This window comes from Hydra viridissima, unplaced genomic scaffold, assembly GCF_058129835.1.
Source record: "Hydra viridissima isolate aposymbiotic clone 2 unplaced genomic scaffold, HvirCarnegie_v1 scaffold_17, whole genome shotgun sequence".
In the NCBI taxonomy this organism is placed as follows: domain Eukaryota; kingdom Metazoa; phylum Cnidaria; class Hydrozoa; order Anthoathecata; family Hydridae; genus Hydra; species Hydra viridissima.
Window position 1 is genome coordinate 1,322,319 of NW_028324316.1, and position 19,596 is coordinate 1,341,914.

At 28.6% G+C, this 19,596-nt stretch overlaps 1 protein-coding gene across 1 annotated transcript; it reads right to left on the reverse strand.

Annotated features, from left to right (window-relative positions):
* Positions 1-213: 213 nt before the first annotated feature.
* Positions 214-18,145, reverse strand: LOC145189567 (uncharacterized). Its single transcript, XM_090074871.1, has 6 exons — positions 16,389-18,145; positions 14,523-14,634; positions 14,253-14,393; positions 11,076-11,333; positions 1,685-1,966; positions 214-1,274 (listed from the first exon to the last, which is right to left on the reverse strand). The coding sequence occupies exons 1-6, from the start codon at positions 16,731-16,733 to the stop codon at positions 1,081-1,083; spliced, it is 1,332 nt and encodes a 443-aa protein (XP_089930997.1). The 5' UTR covers positions 16,734-18,145; the 3' UTR covers positions 214-1,080.
* Positions 18,146-19,596: the final 1,451 nt, after the last annotated feature.

Genomic DNA, 19,596 nt, shown 5'->3' on the forward strand with positions numbered 1-19,596 from the left:
GCCAAGTAACAAACGAGACATATATCCAATGATCAGTACTTTACAGCAAAGAAATCTCTCTACTTTTGTTCAGATTTAATGGGACTACTTTAAAAAATTGGAAATTTCACATCAATCTTACGAATGGCGGGTATTTATTGACAACTTTACAAAAAGTTAAAACGCTGTACTACTTTACAATGGAAATGTAGCTTTCTCACAGAGAACACAACATTGCAATTTTAAATCTTCTTTACTCATTAAAAACTCTCCTCTACAAAGATGCATTCATAAAAAAAACTGCTAAACTATATTTACAATAATTCAAGGAAACTACGTCAATCTAATCTGCTTTACGTAGTTAATTGCACGCAATTCAATTACACTCCTCCTTGATCATGAGGGATCACAATCAAGAGCAACAAAGTCCAGATTATTTAAGGGGTATCCGTCGTTCTCGAAATCTCATATGCAGGGGCAGAAACAGGAAAGTTTCAAATGGAACCGAACTTTCTTTAAAATTTTTTACCCAGTTTATTTGTAGTTTTCATTTTGCATACGTTTTAAGGAAATATATTAGAGTATTAGTTCTTATATAAGTGTGAGCCGACTATGTAGATTACTACTTTTTTTCCACGATTTCATATTCTTGTTTGTAAATAATTGCATTCCATTTCTTAAGAGGGGGTGTATAAAGAAAATATTCCTACCTCGAGGTCTTTTTGTTTTTTTGTATTTCACAAAATGTCATCAACCACCGGCTACATAAACGATTGTGTTTTTTATATATAGGAGATATATTTTAATTGTCTTATATATTTTATATATAGGAGAAAGCGAATTTGGGTTTTATTACTAATTGAGGATTTCAACTTGTAAAGATTTTTCACTGTATTGTCATTAGAAACATGTTCCTTTCTTTTCTCCATATAAAACCTGATATAAGAGAAGCACAAACCGTCGCAAAAACCAGAAAGAGTTTATAAAAACAAAACTGAAGCTCTATTCTAAGGCATAAAAACTTAGCTTCAAAATGAAATAAAAAGAAACAGTTGAGCATTAAGAAAAAAGCTGAGAAGAACGATAGCAGTTTCAACCCCTCTAAACGTTTGCAGTCTGCAACAAAAAAGCTATACTATAGATATCGGTTACCATGCCGAACCCGAAACTAGTATTAGGATTCGTTGGAGCGTTCATTGATGAAGGACAATCGTTCCACCAATATACCACGGAGTCGCAACTTTTAAACGAAGTGCTGGAAAGAATTTGTTTTTGATCAAAATATCCTTCTTTTCCTATTTAAAAAAAGAAAAGTCGCCAAGTTTGTGCAAATATCTGATAATTAAAGTTCTAACATTTAAAAAAATATAAAAATAAAAAAAAAAATTAATTATGCTTTTTAAAGATAATCAATAAATGAAAATGCTTGATAAAATAATTAATCTAAAATTCTTCATGTTGACATGAGATAGAAAAAAACTAAATTATTTTCTCATAAATTTATCGAGTTAAATGGGAAGGGTCTAAGCCATTTTTCTAACAAACGTCATACAAAATAAGCTTATTCATTGGTTTTACAAATTAGTTATTACGGAAATTAGCTCGACGATAGGGGGCTATTATTAGGGCTCTTAGCACCCCATCCTGCTATTCTTTTTTAAAATTAATGGAATGATAAATTTAGAATTTTTTAAAAACAACTTACTTGCACTATTTGGATCAAAAGTATCATACGATATGACGTAAAAATCATTTGCACTTCGTTTGACTCTTACATTTTTGTAATATGTTGTGACTTTATCTTTAAAAATTGAAGTTGTAATAATTACTTTTATGTCAACAAGAAACGCAGCAGTGATGCGTTCAAGCTGTTTTAAACCAATCCAAGTGTTATCTGCTGAACTGAAACCTTCCTCGTAATTACTTAAAGGCTTGTTCCAGTATTTCGGATCACTTTCTGAAGATCGATAAAGCATTATTGCTGAGGCTGCAAAGAAAGTTTAAATGCTAATTTATCTTTATCTCTTAAGCTTCAATTATTATTATAAATAATAATGATATAATATATATATTATAAATAATAAAAAGAAATTTATAAAATAATGTGTAAAATATAATATATAAAATGTAATATATAAAATAGTATATATAATATAAATAATATAAAGAAATATATAAAATAATGTGTAAAATATAGTATATAAAATTTAATATACAAAATAATATATATAATATAAATAATAGTAATATAAATTAAGCTTCAATTAATAAGGGAGAGTGGGATATAGGCGAACAGTTAAGCGGGAATGCTAATAAAAGACATCTTAATTGTAAGAAAATAATCATATACTTATCATTTAGTCTAACTATTTTCAGTAACAAGTCCCCAAAAGCAATTTTTATAAATCTTATTATAAAATAAAAATTTAGGGCAAAAACAAAACCATTTTCAAAAAAACAGAGTTAAACAAAAAATGATTGTGATAAAAAAAACTTTCTTTCTAAATTATCAACTTTTTGTTATACTTTTAACGGTAAGACGCCGAGAAAGCGTAAAAAAGAAAGCAAATGTTTTGGGTCAGAGAACTATTTAAAAACGCGTTAAACAAGATGCGTTTAGTTCTTTTGTTCAAGAAATAATACTATTTTATAGGGATTTTTTTATCGAAGATTAAGAATGTCTCCTGACAGACTTGAACACCTTTTGTCATTAAATAGATCTTTAATAACAAAAAAGTATTGTCCCAGTAGAGAGTGTAAATGTCTATCGCAAAGATTAGTTATTATAATACGATATCTGGCTACAGAAGAATTTCAACAAACTTAATCATTTTATTTTTGAATTGGCAGAGTTACAGTTTGCAATATAATAGAAGAAACTTATTGTGCTATTTGGGAAGTTCTCAAAAAAATAATTTTTTTTTTTAAAATATTTATAAGAATGGCAAAACATCATTAAAGAGTTTAATCAGAATTGAAACTTTCCACAGTGCATAGGAGCTATTGATGGAAAGCATGTACGCATTGAGGCTCCTGCAAAATCAGGTTCTTCTTTTTAAAACTACAAAAGATTTTACAACATGATTTTATTAGCCATTTTGTGATGCTAAATATTGTTTTACTATGGTTGACATTTGGGCTTAATGGAAGGGATAAAGATGCTGCCATTTTAAATGCAAGCACATTTGGTAGAGCATTTAATAAGGGAAATTTTTATTTACCAGAAATGTCTGAAAATGATCCTAAAGTTCCACCAGCCCTTATTGGAGATGATATATTTGCACATAAACCATGGTTAATAAAACGGTATTCAGGTAAAAACCTTACCGTTTAGCAAAGCGTTTTTAATTATCGCCTACCAAGAGTACGGAGTACTTTTAAAGATAATTTAAATCATGTGAAGGAAGTCTTTCGTGGCAATTGGACTATGTTTAATCATGTGGCCAAAATCCAGTTGGTAACTTGAGTGTATGTAATATACTTTAGTAAACTTTTATTTAAATGAAAATATATTTAACAAAGCAATACTTTTTTATTTTTTTAAATTTTAGATTTGCTCTAGTTTACTTAAAAGTTAATAAAAGGCGTATAATATATTTCCATGATTTTTTTAAAAATGTGCAGTTTGCTAGACTGTAATATTTACATTATTTATCATAATATAATTCCTACAGAAATGCTTAATGTTTAACGTTTAATGTTCAACGTCGTTTCGTCATTAGTTCCTAGGCTTTGAATTAGTTACTAGGCTTTGGAAGAGCGCGTTCTCCAAATGCACGCGGCCATTGGAGAAAGATCTTTTGAGCGATTTAAAACTTTTTTCCTTTTGGAATTTAATTATTAGTTTAGATATATTACATAAAGAATGTGATGCTATTAACTATTTTTGTTCTTTTTTAGAAAATTTAGAAAAATAAATTAAAATTTTGTGCCAACACTGACAACGCATGTCACATGTTAATGTATGTAAAGGTTAAATTTTGTTATGAGGATTACAGTTCTTATGAAAAAAAAAAAAAAAAAGAAGAAGAAGATAAAGAGTATTATTTGTAAATATATATTTTGTTTACTTTGAATCTTTTTAAATTTTCTCGCATCATTTTTAAAATTTTTGTTTGCACACGTTTATTGTTTGCATATATGCTTTTTTGATATGTATGTGTATGTGGTAATAAGTGCTTTATATTTGTTTTATCAATGTGTTTTTATAATAATGTTTTTATAATAATGTAAAGTGTTTTTTTACTGAATGTGTATGTGTTAATATGTGTTATATAATTGTTTTAAAAATGTGTTTAAATATGTATATAAGGAATATATTTAACCTTATATACATATTTAAACACATTTATTGTGTTTATAGTTGGTACATATGTTTATATTATGTTGTTTCCGTGTTTTCAAAGTGCTGTGACTTGGTAAACATCTACCTGAAAATCAATTATTGTATTTTAGAGAAGAAGCAGAACAAATGGCTTTAGATCGTGCAGCTCAATGTGATACGCACCTAACGGCATGGTTTAAGTTAAATACTGAAAATGAAAGAGCACATTGCTATTCTTATGTAGACATTCCTTATCACTTTATATTTGATGATAAACATTGTAAATGGAAGGTAAGACAAAGGGGTGGTAATAAGGTGATAGTAAGAATGGATAAAGTTAATCCAGCTGGAGAATTGTTTTTTCTTAAACTGTTACTTTTGCAAGCAAAAGGAGCAACATCTTGGGAGGATGTGCGTACTGTTAATGGTATTGTCCTTGAAACATTTCATGAAGCATGTGTTTTGAAAGAATTGTTGACACTGAATGGCAGAATACTCTTTCTGAGGCGGTTTTAACACATACACAAAAGCAAATTAGACAGTTGTTTTCAATTATTTTGAACTTTTGTGAATCTGACAATTCTTTACATCTCCGGAATACATGCAAAGCTTTTATGATGGAAGATTTCATTCACCGCTCAATCCCACTTCTAATAGCTGAACAAGCTACTCTTCATCAAATTGAAAAGATTATTAATCAAAGTGGTAAAATGCTGACTGATTACAATCTGCCTGTTATTGATGAGTTTATAGGCTTAAATCTAGAAAATTTTGATGAAAACGTTCAACAACTGAAATAGTAGAATTGTGTATAAACACAACCAACTGAAATAGTAGAATTGTGTGTAAAATGTTCTTTGCATTGGCAATGGGTGCAGAAGTTTGCATTCACTGAAAATATGAGAGTACAAGATGGGAAGGTGAATTTTCCCAATGGCTACTAAAACTTGGGAATGGAACAATACCTGTCAAAGAGGAGGATCCTTTTAAAGGATGCATTAAAATACCAAATCAGTGCATTATTAGAGAAAATGAATCAGTTGTTGAAAATATTTTTGGAGATGCTGATCAAAATGATTATTCTAAATGTGTGATTTTAACACCAACTAATGTTGATTCATTATCAATGAAGAAGTGCTTGAATATCTGCCGGGTGAGGTCAAAATTTATTTAAGTGCTGATTAAATTGATACTGATGACCTTAATGAAAGAAATAATTTTCCTGTTGAGTTTTTGAACAGCTTAACTCCTTCAGGTATGCTACCTCATTGTTTAAAATTGAAAATTGGTTGTGTAATTTTGCTACTTAGAAATTTAGATCTCAAAGCTGGGTTATGTAATGGTACTCGAATGAAAGTTTGTGCTCTTCAAAATAATTATATTGATGCAGAGGTTTTGACAGGTGTTTCTGGTGGTAAATGGGTTTTTGTTCATCGAATTCAGTTGGCTCCATCAGATTCTAATTTACCTTTTGTTCTGAAACGTCATCAGTTTCCTGTCAGGATGGCTTATTCAATGACAATTATCAAAAGTCAAGGTCAAACATTTAATAGAGTTGGGGTATATCTTAAAAAACCATGTTACTCTCACGGTCAACTATAGGTTGCATGTTCAAGAACTAGGGTATTTAATATTTGTTTTTCAAAATTGATAAACATCTCATTCAAGGTATGGTAGGTGAAAAATGTTACACAAATAATGTTATATTTTTTTTATTACTTTAATATTTTTTTCATAGTTTTTGATAAATATACCTGTCATTTAATATGTTTATATGTGTTATATGAAACCATATTTGTTTATAGCTGTATATATGTTTAAATTATGTTGTTTCCATGTTTTCTAAGTGTTGTGAGTTGGCATTATATTGAGCAAGATTGATAACCTTGCCAGCCAAGCGGTCTACTTATAGCAGAGGTATGACTTGGCAGTATTTAATGTCAGGCGGTTTTACTGCTTTAGAGCTAGGTTGTGTTGTCTAGCCTTATTAAATTGTTCTGGAAACACAATGTCTGTTAATGTTTAGCGTAATGTGTATGGGAGAGTATGCAACCTTGATCTTTAAATCTAGGGTGTTTTAATGTCCTAAATTTGAAGTAATTGAATAACTAATATTTAATATTAAAAAAAATATACTTTTATGTAGTTATATGTTTAGTAAAAAGATAAATATATAGTTAACTTTAAATTGGTTTTCTACTTTTGCCTTTCATTTTAATTAGGTTTGTTATTTTCGCTGGATTTTAGGATCAAGGGTGTAAATATTCTATTGTTATGTGTTATTTTTGTGATGTTTTGTGTTGATAGACTGCTTGGCTTACCTTCACGTTGGTGTCTATTGTTAAAAATGAATAATAGGTAGTTTCACTATTGGAACTTACTGCTTTTATTCATTTACTAAAAGCCAACATTATGCTAAAAATGCAGTTTATATCTTAATTTGATTTTTTTTTTTTTTAAAAAATTTATTTTAGTATTTTTAATCCTTTGCACTTCGAAACAGATTTTATAGTTACATTTTCGATAAATGTTTATATTAACTGCCATGTCAAAATAGGTTTCTTTAAATAGGTAAATCGATTTTCAGTGTTTATGTGGTTTTTTTTTTTTTTCTTTAAGATTTACGATTGACGCATTTATACGATTTATAAAAAGAAAACCTGATTACCTTTTATTGTAAATTTTTGTCAGTTAAAATGATATAAATATATGCAATTAGTTCAATTTTTTTTTAATTTTCTCTATTTAATGCCCAATAATATTTGTTGTACGTAACTTAGGGGATCTTCATCAAAAACTTGATTACTCTTAATAAAAATAGCTCTATTCTCCTGACCACCATTAAGGCAAAAACGGGGAAGGGAGGTCCTTTATTAGTGTCAAAATATATAAGAGAATTAAATTTCGAGTAACGAAAGGAATTTTAGTAAATGGTAGCAAATTACCGTTTATTAAAAACTGTTAAAACAAGGAGGCCATATATAAAAATGGTCAGATTAGTGCCATAAATAGTAATGGTCAAATGTTCAGTAATTTTTAATTTATTTGTGTGCATTTAACGTTTTAAAGACAATTTCCTTTTTTAAAGAAACATGTATCAAGGGGATACCAAAAAATTAATAATTCATGTATAATTAACGTTCGCTTTATATTACTCTTATTAATTAAAGTTCATGTTATAAAAAATATAACAAAAATTTAGCTTTTTTCGTCAATTTAAAGCATGATGAAGTGTTATTATTTTCTGTCAGTAACTAAAAACGTATTGTATTGAAAAGTAATGTCGAGGAAAATGGTTCTGCCTTACACTGATATGACATGTCAGTTTTAAATTTCTCAAATAATATTAAATAATTGGTAAATTATTTTACCTCCGCATACTTTTTATTTTAATTTTACAGATGGATTAATTTTTTAAATTTGAAGGCGCTTTTCTAAAAGGGTATTAGTAATGGTTTCGCAACTTTAAATTGTGGAAAACAGTCACCATAAATTAACAGACCGACCATAACCCGTATTATGGGTTGCTTTTTGCTAGTTCATATTAATAGGTTAAACAGAAAGGCTAGATTGTTTCACCTTTATCAGTCAACTCTAATTTAAGAAGAAAGTGCTTGTATTTGAACTTAAGCCTTTAGCTTTTAGGCTATGGAATAGTTTTTTAATCGCTTTAGCAGTGGAATTAATGATTTCATAAATAAATAATCTTCATCCTGCACTTATTTAGTCGGATTTTTAACCTTAGAGGTAATTATTTCTAATGTTTTCACTAAAGTTTTGTCAAGTAAATCATCAGAATCCAATCTTTTTCTTTTAATTTTAGTTTTGTTATTTGTATGAATTGTCGATTCACTTGACTCTAATTGCACACAAGAATTTATATAATCGTTTTTTCCAGTAACATCTTCAGATAAATGATTATTTAGCTCCTTGTTCCACTGATGATAAATATTTTCTACTTGCTCAAAAACCACCTCAACGTTTTCCTCCAAATTCGTTGTTTCTAATCTGAAATCAGAAGGTGAACAAATATTCGATGTTGTTTCACAATGTTCTATAAAAGTATTTTGCCAATCGAGTTGAAGAAACTGAGGTGGAACTGAATTCCTTTCAGAACCTGATGGGGCATTTCTTTTTGATTTCAGCCACCTTTCATAACTACTTCGAATGCTGTTATATTTTTCTTCCGCTTGATTAGCAGATAAGTTTAACAGACTACCAATTTCTTCCCATGCATTTTTCTTTTTCGATTTGTCTTTAAATTCCTTATCAAACTTGTCATAAAAAAACTGGAAATTTTTGAGCTTTATTCATTAAATCTGTCTTAGAGATTTTTTCTTACACACAAATGGAGCGGTCGCCATACTTTGTAAATAACGGCAATATTTTGTAAACTTTATTGACAAAATACTGTCGCAGAAATAGATTTTTTTTCTAAACTCACAACCACAGTTGTACAGCATAAAATTTGTTGTACAACTGACGTTAAATTGTGCAAATTGCACTAGAAAATGTTTCCATTACAAAACAAAGTTGTTGTACAACTGTTGTACAAGATTCCTACAACTATTAGAAACCAAGCTTTTATCACAAACACTGTTGAGTAATAACAAATGAAAATGCTAATTGCAATACCACCGACAATAAGTGCAAAAACCACCGACAAAACATCGGGAGATGCTCACCCCCACTGTATTAATTGGAAATAAATCACAGAGTTTTTTGAAATCTAATATGCAATTCACACGAGGGAATATTTGATGGAATATCCCGTGGAACATGGAACATGAACAAATATACTCTCGTGTGAACGCAACTTGAACAAAAATTCACGGAACATTAGAGGAACTTTTGTGCCGTCCCGAAAACCCAGAACAAATAAATGTTCCGGAATATTTTTTGTTTTCGTATAATAAACTTTGTGCCAATTTTAACTATCTTTAATGTATATCCAGAAAAAGCGTGTACGTATATGTTATTACACAATAAAATGTAACAGTATCAAAAGTGTAAAATCAGTAAAAGAGAAAGAAAGAATCAAGAGTGTAAAATCAGTATTGCTTGATTTATTATCAAATGGTAGACTGCAAGATTTATATTTAATGTTAAAGCAACTCAAGCTTGATGTTTTATAAAGTTGATGTTAGGTTGTTAGCTTAAAGTGAAATATGATTTACATTGTGTTATCCTTTTACTATCATTAAAAAAAATTGTGTATGACACTTTCAAAATGTAATAGGCTTAAAGCTGCCTTAAAGTTAAATAACAAATTTGTAGTGAATGGTGTAGGGGTTAGGTCTGTATCTCTGCTAGAATATGCATAACATAATTAATTACATTTTATGCAGAAGTATTTAGATACATAAAAAATTTATACCAATTCCAAATCTTAACCTTTAATTCGAATGTTAAGCACTTCTTTGTTTCATTTCTTTCTTTTTTTTTTTTTTTTTTGCAAGATTCAATTTACTTATTTATTTTAGTAGGTGATAGAATAATACATAATATCAAGTAAACTTAAATTTTCCACAATGTCTCAGCATACAGATCAAGACCTTATTAATGCCAGCAAGCCTTGATCTATTCTTGTTGCATCTCTTGTAAATGAATTTGTATGGAATAAATATAATAATAATAATGATAATAATAATACTAATACTAATAATAATGATAATAATAATAATAATAATAATAATAATAATAATAATAATAATAATAATAATAATAATAATAATAATAATAATAATAATAATAATAATAATAATAATAATAATAATAATAATAATAATAATAATAATAATAATAATAATAATAATAATAATAATAATAATAATAATAATAATAATAATAATAATAATAATAATAATAATAATAATAATAATAATAATAATAATAATAATAATAATAATAATAATAATAATAATAATAATAATAATAATAATAATAATAATAATAATAATAGTAATAATAATAATAATAATAATAGTAATAATAATAATAATAATAATAATAATAATAATAATAATAATAATAATAATAATAATAATAATAATAATAATAATAATAATAATAATAATAATAATAATAATAATAATAATAATAATAATAATAATAATAATAATAATTTACTGATTTATTGTGAACTACATGCGCAGCTTTACTAAACAACAGCACGTCTGGAACTGAGCATGGGACCCCTCTCAGCAGGCAAAAAGAAATTGTAAACTATCGTTTTCTACCATGTCGTTTTGACCAATTTTGGAGTTACCTCGCGTTCGTCATTACCCCACTCTCCCCTAATAAAGATTTTCATTTTTTAATTTAGAAATGTTTGTTTTGCTCTATTCGTTTGTATGGCGCATAAGGATTTTGCATATTCCTAAGGTGAGTTCGAGCTGACTATATTAAAACTTGTAAAATTAAAGTGTAAAACTAATCCTATTGGAACTTGTAATTAAGACTAATGGTTTTACCATCAGTTCCTGTGTTAAAACATTTTTTAAGGTGGAAAGCTAAAATAAGTTTTGAATATTCTAAAACTGTTCGCGACAAACAAAAGCTTTACAAAGTTTTTTAATTTTGCGGAAGACAGCAACATCAATATTTCATTGTTACCTTGACTCAGGACAACGCAGCTAAAAGTTTTGATTTCGAAATGCCTTTGTATACTATATTACGCTCACTCTTTTATTCTCCTGCTTGACGAGTAAATATAGAAGTATATAAAACATACATCTTTATAACAAAACGTTTGCAACCAATAAAAACTCACATTTGTTGGCTTGACTGAAAGACATTATGTTGCTCGCAAATGCAGTGCAACAAATCGCTCCGCCATCTGTATTTATGACATCTCCTTTTGGTTGACAATAACACTTATGTTCTGCGGAATTGTAAGTCCAATCGCTGAAGAAAAGATTCACCATTATCTGATAGCAGTATTGCTTACACTCGTCAAAAGTGATTCCTGATTTTGAAACGTAAACATTCCCAACCAAATTGTTCTTGCCTTGTTTAGCTGCGCATATTTCTATATAAAAGCATATTTTAAAATAAATACACTATCAAATTTTTTGCCCTTTTAAAAACTGCCGAACACATGCTGAATTCCTTAGGAATTTTAAAATAAATGTGATTTTTGAAGTAATATTCTGGTAGATTTTAGCAGTGGATTAATAAACAACATGCACTGTAGGTATTTAAACTGAATTCAAACTTGAGCAATGCGCCAGTTTCTTAGTGGCAAAGTTAAGCAGGATTTCCTTTTTTAAAAATGAAACACATTTTCTGCTTTTACACATGAAATATATTTAACTACATCTTATTTAAAAAGTCAAAGTGAGCAAGAGGATCCGCTTTCTACTATACTAAAAAGTAATTTTTCACCAAAGACAAACAAGTTATGTAAATTTGATTTTAAAAAGTTTAAAAATAAGTTGACTTTTCTTTTGCGCATTTCACGGTGACTATATTTAATAGAATTATGGAGGTTTTTGAATTAAAAAAATTCGAATTAGAGAGATTATACTCTATTAACTTTTTAAATTAACACTTTAAATGTTGTTAACAATTAAATCAGTTTATTTTTAAATCTTAAAGTAGAAACAACGCTAATAAAAGTGACATATAAATAAATAAAAGTGACAATTTAAAATTTTTGTTTCAGAACAATTTTCAGTTTATTTCATTTATTTATGACTCTATAACAAAAACTTTTATTTTTACTTGCAAATTCGAAACATTAAAACAATTTATTTTTTCTGATTACATTTAACGTCAATAAAAAGCACAATATTTCCTTAAAAGATATGTTTGTAACTATATCTTGTTACGTTTAATAAAATATCTTATCGTATTGGTATGTAACGTTATTTATCGATTTTAAAAAAGTTAACGATTTTAGCGATATATTCCGAGATGTATACCAAAAACGATACAAATTTTATTTGGTTCTGAAATTTACCGAGAATCTCGGTATCGTATCGTATCAAAAAAAAAATCGTTAAAAATAAAAAAAATAGGATTGTTTCAAACGGAACAAAAGTCAAATCTCGTATCGTATTGTATCGTTTCAAAAGTATAACGAGACGCAGATGCTTAGATAGAAATAAAGAAAGAAAAATAGTTTTATGAACGCCTAACTTACTAGGCAATAAGTTGCAACTTGATCACAAGTAACAAAAACGTGTGCTCTCTGAACCTCTGCAGCCACATGAGCTGCAGCCACATGAGCTGCAGCCACATGAGCTGCAGCCACATGAGCTGCAGCCACATGAGCTGCAGCCACATGAGCTGCAGCCACATGAGCTGCAGCCACATGAGCTGCAGCCACATGAGCTGCAGCCACATGAGCTGCAGCCACATGAGCTGCAGCCACATGAGCTGCAGCCACATGAGCTGCAGCCGCTGAGATACTCAGAAATCATGCCTTTGTGTGTTCTAAACTTTACCTTAAAGTTTACCTCTTCACTTGCTTTAACTCGATGAAAAGTCACGTTTGTTACTGGATTTAAAAATTAAAACGGGTGGTTCTCTTTCCATACTTGACAATTTTATTTTTACTCTTTGCGTATTATAGGCACACCACGAATGACTCCAAATTTCCGTGCCTGGTCTACTCTATTTGTGCAAAATTTACTAAAGGTTTGCTACATCATGTTGGACTACGGAGATAAAAAAAACTTCCCTTCGTTGTTGGTTCCTGCAAAGAAAAGGCCAATTCTATTGGCCAATCCCAAGTATCCATTAGCCTGCCACGTTTATATCAGCGGCGGGCATCAGAGGTTCGTCAACCTCTACAACAAAGTAAGAGCTGCCTAACTGTATAAGATTACTCAAAAATAAAGTTATGTACTTTACTTGAATGCACAACTGGTACCTAATGCTAATTTTTCCCTTATCCCATATCTGATTCCCTTTTCAAAACATTTTTCTTGAAAATGCAACAAAAAGGGATTAAATTAAAATATGCGATTATCAATTATCCTTATTTAAATTTTTTGGTTATTTTGTTAGCTAAAAATTATGCCTTTCTAAGTATAATTGCAAAGTATAGTGCTGACTTAAACAAGGATAGTGTGCTGGTCAGTGAATAGTTGAGGAGAATGAATTGAATTATGTTTGAGAGAATTCAGTTTGCTAATTTAAATTTGATTCCTTTGCAACCTCTGAAGATCCTAATTTTTACAATATTTTTAAACAAACGGTTGCTATGGATGTTGCTAGATAAACAAACTAAACCCTTCCAATTTGTAAGCTTAACTTTTATACCTAAACTTGGCAATAAAAATTAATCCAATTGTATTCTTTGCTGTTTGAAATGTGAAAAGCTCACTTTTTCAAAATACTCAAAAAAGTTTACAGCAGGTCACTTTCCTAAAATCTACCGACCTGTTACAGTTAGGTGGTATCCTGCTTCTGCTTTCACGATGATAAAAGTTCTTGAAGAACTCTAGAAAGTGATGATAAAAATTCTTATTTTCAATCAACATCTGTCAACATCATTCGGAATTTTTTTTCACTGTTATCCATCAACACTTTTAGATAATCTTTGATTCTTTATAAAAATGAAGATAGGCTCTCAAAAATGATAAGATAATATCACCAGGCTCCCATCAAGCTAATAATTTTTCTGTGATTTTAAACTTGAGGTGGGCTATAAATACAGCTTTATTTGAATATTAACTTAAAAAATCATAAATCAGCAATGATTTGTACAAATTTCTACCGTAAGAGAAACTTTTGTTTATGTTATTTATTCTACTTTTGTTATTTTATATTATTTTATTATGTTTCATCGCCTTAAAAATTTTTTTATAGCTTAAACCTACAAAGGAGAATGTTAGTACCGGTATAGATTTTCTGGGCATTGGTAGAATAATTTTCCAGGGGTACTGACACTATTTTTAAAATATTGTACTACGGCCTGTATTTGAAAACTATTTTTCACCTCGGTGGTTTATGTATTCCTTTCTTTGAACATGACATTCAGTTTCAAAGCTACCATGTCCGTCCGGATCAATGAGATACTTTCCAGATAATTCCTGACCAGAGTCAAAAATCTGTTGACAACTTCGAAAAACTTTAACATCTAAAACATCAAAAGAAAAGTTTGGTCTTTATCAGAAAAGGTAAACGTAAAACAAAAAATTGGTGAAGCACTAACAGCTTAAACAGAGGCATTTTTCCCTTGCAAAGAAAATAAAACCAAACAAATTACATTTAGTACAATCGCATTGATATTTCCTCTTGACCCCACAACTATCTTTGCACTTGCAACTCCCACATTTGTTAATTGAATTAATAATTGTGCATTTTTCGCCACAAAACTCCTGAAAAACAGTTTTTTAAACATTAGAGTTGATTATTTTTTTTTATTACAGAAGTTTCTTTTACAAACTTAAACGGCAGAGTAGAGAAAATAACATTCCAAAAATACGAAAAGTAAAGTGAGATTTTGTAACCGAATAGCGAATTCATTACATGAGCGTATAAAAGATATACTTTCACTAAATTTTTGAGCTAAGCCTTGTAATTTTCGCTAAGTGAAAAAGTTAATATTGGAAGAATGTTATCATTGTTCCACTACGTCAAACGAGCGATGATGTTTGGTTTATTTTTGTCTATTTTTAGCAATTCGACTGACTTAAATTCTGTGGAATGTTTTCAGTGGGTTTTTTTTAGACAAACCAACAAGTTCCCAATCAGTAAGAAGGAGAAGTCGGTCACCAGGATCAAGAAAGAATTCAAGACTTTGTTAAAAGAAACAATCATCAGTAGCTTAACAATATTCAGTTGCCGTGTCAAAACAGTCATTGATGTGCAATCTAATATCGTTAAGTAAGAAGGTAAGAAAGTCAATCCAGTTTTAAAATGCAGTTGGTTTTATTCATATCCGATCAGTATTTTCAGAGAAAATTGTTTTTTTTTTGTTTTAAAAAAAAAAACAACCATGATTTAGTTGTTAAATATCGTGCGCACCCTGTTATTTTGTATTAATTAAAGTCTTATTCTTAATAAAGTTAATATTTAATTACGTTTAGATTACTTATTATTATGTATTTAGATTATTTATAACTATTTATTATTACATTGAGTGGAAAAAGAGAAATACTCCAGCACTTTAAAGTGGCTACCCACTATTAAAATCTGAAAAAATAAAAAAAACGTGAAATTTTTTTTTTTCTTTTTTGTGGAAGGTTTAACCTTTATAAACAATAACGTACAACAATGGTATAAAAGTTTTATAACTTACCCTAATTTTTTTTTTTAAAAAGGGACAAACTTCTAAAATTTTAAAAAATTCCATAGCAACGGCCTTAGCGACAGTTGAAAAATTTCTATCTTCTAACAAAGATATCTTTAGTTTGGTTTAATATTTTTCTTTGAAATTTTTTACAGAGATAAAATGTAGTTAGGTGAATGTCCTGAGTTAAAAATATTTACACTATGGTATCCTATTCAAATAAAAATTTGGGTAACTTGGGCTATTTTGGTATTTAATTTAAGCATTACACTAAATTGCAAATTCCAGAGCATTAAAAAAAATATATAATTTTTTTTTTGACTCAGCACATAATTCATACAATAAACAATGTTTTTGAAAAGTTTGACTTAATTTGAAAAATTTGGCAGTTAGTTATCTTTGTTGAAAAATATGCTGTTTTTAAGTTAATTATGCACATAATTAATGACGTAATGTTGAAAATATGAAAAATTTGTATTTTTTTATCTGTTTTGATTCCAATGCTACTAAAATGTTTCAGTGTGAGGTAAAAAAGCGATTCTATCAATATTTTTTTTAAATAGTGGGTAGCCACCTTAAAGTTTTCTAAATAAAAATGAAAAAAGTTATTATGATCTCACGTGTTGGGAGCTTGAAGGTGGGCTATTAACTAGTATGTGTTGTGTAGTTAAATTTAAGATCCAAATAAAAGTTTACGAAATAAAAAGACTTTTTTTAACTTTCCAAAAGTGGGTTGTTGAGAAATGTCATTTTTCTACTCACACATTCATTTTTAAACTTCCGTTATTAAACATGATTAAAAAGATCTTTAAGCGGAAAAATCAATTGTAATATTTATACCTTTCTCTTTCGGACCAAGTACGTCGTTGTGTTTGCCGCGTATTCTATACTGTTATCCAAATTAGTTGAATTGTCAAAAAATCGACATTCGTATCTATTTGAGTATTGTAGAGCAATTGATACTACCACGCATGGCTTTTCTGTCATTAAGATACATGCGTTGATACACGAAATAGACGTTTGATGCTCTTCGACTTTCACGGGTTTTAAGCCAGTTGAAGCAAATTTGTTATTAAAAATGTAAAAGTACTCCTTAGCCTGAGATAAGTTAATTTGGAATAATCTTGATCTAGCAAACTGCGTGATCCATATAAATGTCATAATTATATGTACTCTCATTTTCATATCAACGTCCCACCAATGAAAGTAATGTTTCCAGTTAATGAAGTATTAGGTATAACTCAGCTTAATTATATACATTCACATATATGCTTTCAGTATTATATTTGCTTTATTAACAAAAAGTTATTTTCAGTCACTATAGAGCTTAAACGAAAAGTTGTTAAAGATGTAAGCCACAAGTTACATAAATTTGATATAAATAAAGATAAAACTATCAAATTAAAGTAAAAACAAAAACCCTAAATGCTAATCAACTTTTCCATTTTAACAAAACTTTGAGATACTTTAAAAACTTAAAATACTTTTCTGTTAAGGCTTTTGTTTAAACAACGGTTAAAACCAAGTTATTATAAATTCTTTTATGTCGTAGCTAACCCTAATTTTTGACATACTTACAAAAATTTCGATTTTTTCAAATTATCTTTTCTGAATTCTAGTTCCTTTTAAAAAGCGAGTCTAACGTATGGCTGTAATCTAGTGCCAGTGAAAGAATGTTTAAAGCAGGGTCTAGCGTTTGTAACTAAAAAGGTGTAGAACTAGAATTAAATGTTTAGTTATTGGAGCAGTTAAACTGATTGAGCTTTTAAATAAAATATCCCAGGCAAAAGAAAATGTACAAGAAAAAAAAACAATGCTTAAGGACTCTGTCTAATTCTCTAAGCAACAGATCTATGACTTTAATAAATGTGATGTAATATTAGCTCATATGGCATCAGTTGTTATGCGTTCCAGTTTTCTATTCTTCTCAATACTACATAATCAGTAGTATAACTTGCATCATGCATTTGATAACCTTACTTCATTAAGTGATTACTTTCATTAACCAATTAGCATCTTTTCCAAAATCGTATTCTCATTTCAAATTGATTATCATGATTAATGTTCTTATTAACCCAAAAATATTAAACTTTTGTTTGACCTTTAGAATTCAGACGCCTTTTATCCCTTACCCATTTGTCCTGGTTGCGCCACTGATAGAGGACGGAAATTTTATTTGTAAGGTAATTATATTATGCTTCATTGGTTTTTTACCATTTATAAAACCACGAAAACTTACACCATTTCTTAAATCACGAAAATAGGTTTTGATAAATTTTTGAAAATTGACCAAAAAATAATTTTGTTTTTGCATTAATAAAAAGCAAAACATATCACCGGCTGCTAGTAAAAAACCTTTTCTTTTCTTTTTCTAAATAATGAAGGTTTTGTGAAGCAAACAAAAATTTAAGAAAGGTTTCTCTTGTGACAGAATAATTTTTTTTTATTACTTTTGATTTCCTTTTAAATTGCGTACAATTTTTCACAACTTTATAATTTTTTTTTTTTTTTAAGCTGCTGTTATTTGAGCTTATTAAACACTAATAATAAAAATTACACAAGTGATTAGAGCTTAACTTCGAATGAAATATTGTGGAATGAATAAAAATTAAGTCCGGTTATGATACATATTATTAAAGAGCCTCAAATTTTGGAAGCATCGTAACCACTATTGTTTTGAACCGGCCCTGATTACGATATAAAAAGAAATTTAAATAACACTTTCAAAATGACTAGGCAAGAAAATGTAACGCAACTCATTTGTTATGGTAAAATTCTTAAAGGTTAAAACTTTTAAAAAAAAGTAAGAATCTACCTGGATAGTATTAGACACAACCAATATAATCAATTGAGATTTTATGTATATACATATATAGGTTATTAAATTTTTTTTGTGCATTTACTTCGAATACCGATCAAAATAGGAATAGAAATAAACTCCGAAATTTCGCTCTTTAAATATTATAACATTCCTCTGGTAACCATATATATGTTACTTAACTGAACTACTTTATATTTGACTGCTTTCTACAACCGTAAATGTTTTGGTTCCTAATTCTATTTAAACGAGTTTCGATGTATGCAAGAGAATACAACACGTGTGAACATTGTTAATGAACTATATTTTCAAACTGCACCGAGATCTTTTAAACTCATGAGGTACTGAATATGAGAAAGAATTTTCTGGCTTTTAACGTTTTAGTTATGATATAATAACATATTAAGAGGCTCTGCCTAGAATAATTTTAAAAAATTTTTTGATGACCAATTACAAATGCGTTCAATCGAAAATCTTGTATTTAATGTCAAAAGTTTAACGTCTTTTTTTACGAGGGATGCAACTTTACTATCAACAAGTAATGATCGCTAACTTTTTATTAATTCTTTAAAAATAATAGTAAAAAAAAAAAGAAAAAAAAAATCATTAATGACTTTTTCATCAAAATCGTTAAGTAGGAGTAGTTATATATTTTGACAAATAATGGCAATATTTAGCGAAAAAGAAATGCTACTTATATTGCATCTTCACTTACCAACTACTTTATTGTTTAACTAAATTTGCAATTTTGTGAATAAAATTGTGTATAAAATTGTGAATAACACGCGTTAGATAAACACATTTGCCAGTAAAAACATTAACGCCGTACGAAGCTGAAAAAAGCAATTTCTCATTTTAGAAATTTCATTATGCATTCCGCGTTTCATTAAACTTGTATAGTGAAATACGTGAAGTATTTGCAAAAGAGAATAGCCGGTACGTTTGAGTAAATTTTTAAACGGTTCTTTTGAGTATATGGTTAATCGATTATGACAACATACTAATAGTATTTTTGAAACTTTTAAAAATTAAAACCTTCGGTCAAATTGCGTAAGACATATGGAAAAATATTCAATATTTGTTTTATTAATACATTCGTAAAATTATTTCGTTTATCCTTTTACGCATTCTTCATAACAATACTGGCTCAAGGGACGGCAGATGAGTTAATCGTGTTACTTAAATGATGCTTTTATCTCTTGTCGACATGATAAAAGCCTTAATCTTCCA

Coding starts and splice junctions, on each gene's coding strand:
- LOC145189567 (XM_090074871.1), bottom strand. CDS start 16,733: ATGAAAATGAGAGTACATATAATTATGACATTTATATGGATCACGCAG. Junction 14,635..16,388: donor ACTTGGTCCGAAAGAGAAAG/GTATAAATATTA, acceptor ACTGTTTTTCAG/GAGTTTTGTGGCGAAAAATG. Junction 1,967..11,075: donor TTTCAGTCAAGCCAACAAAT/GTGAGTTTTTAT, acceptor CTTTCTTTGCAG/CCTCAGCAATAATGCTTTAT.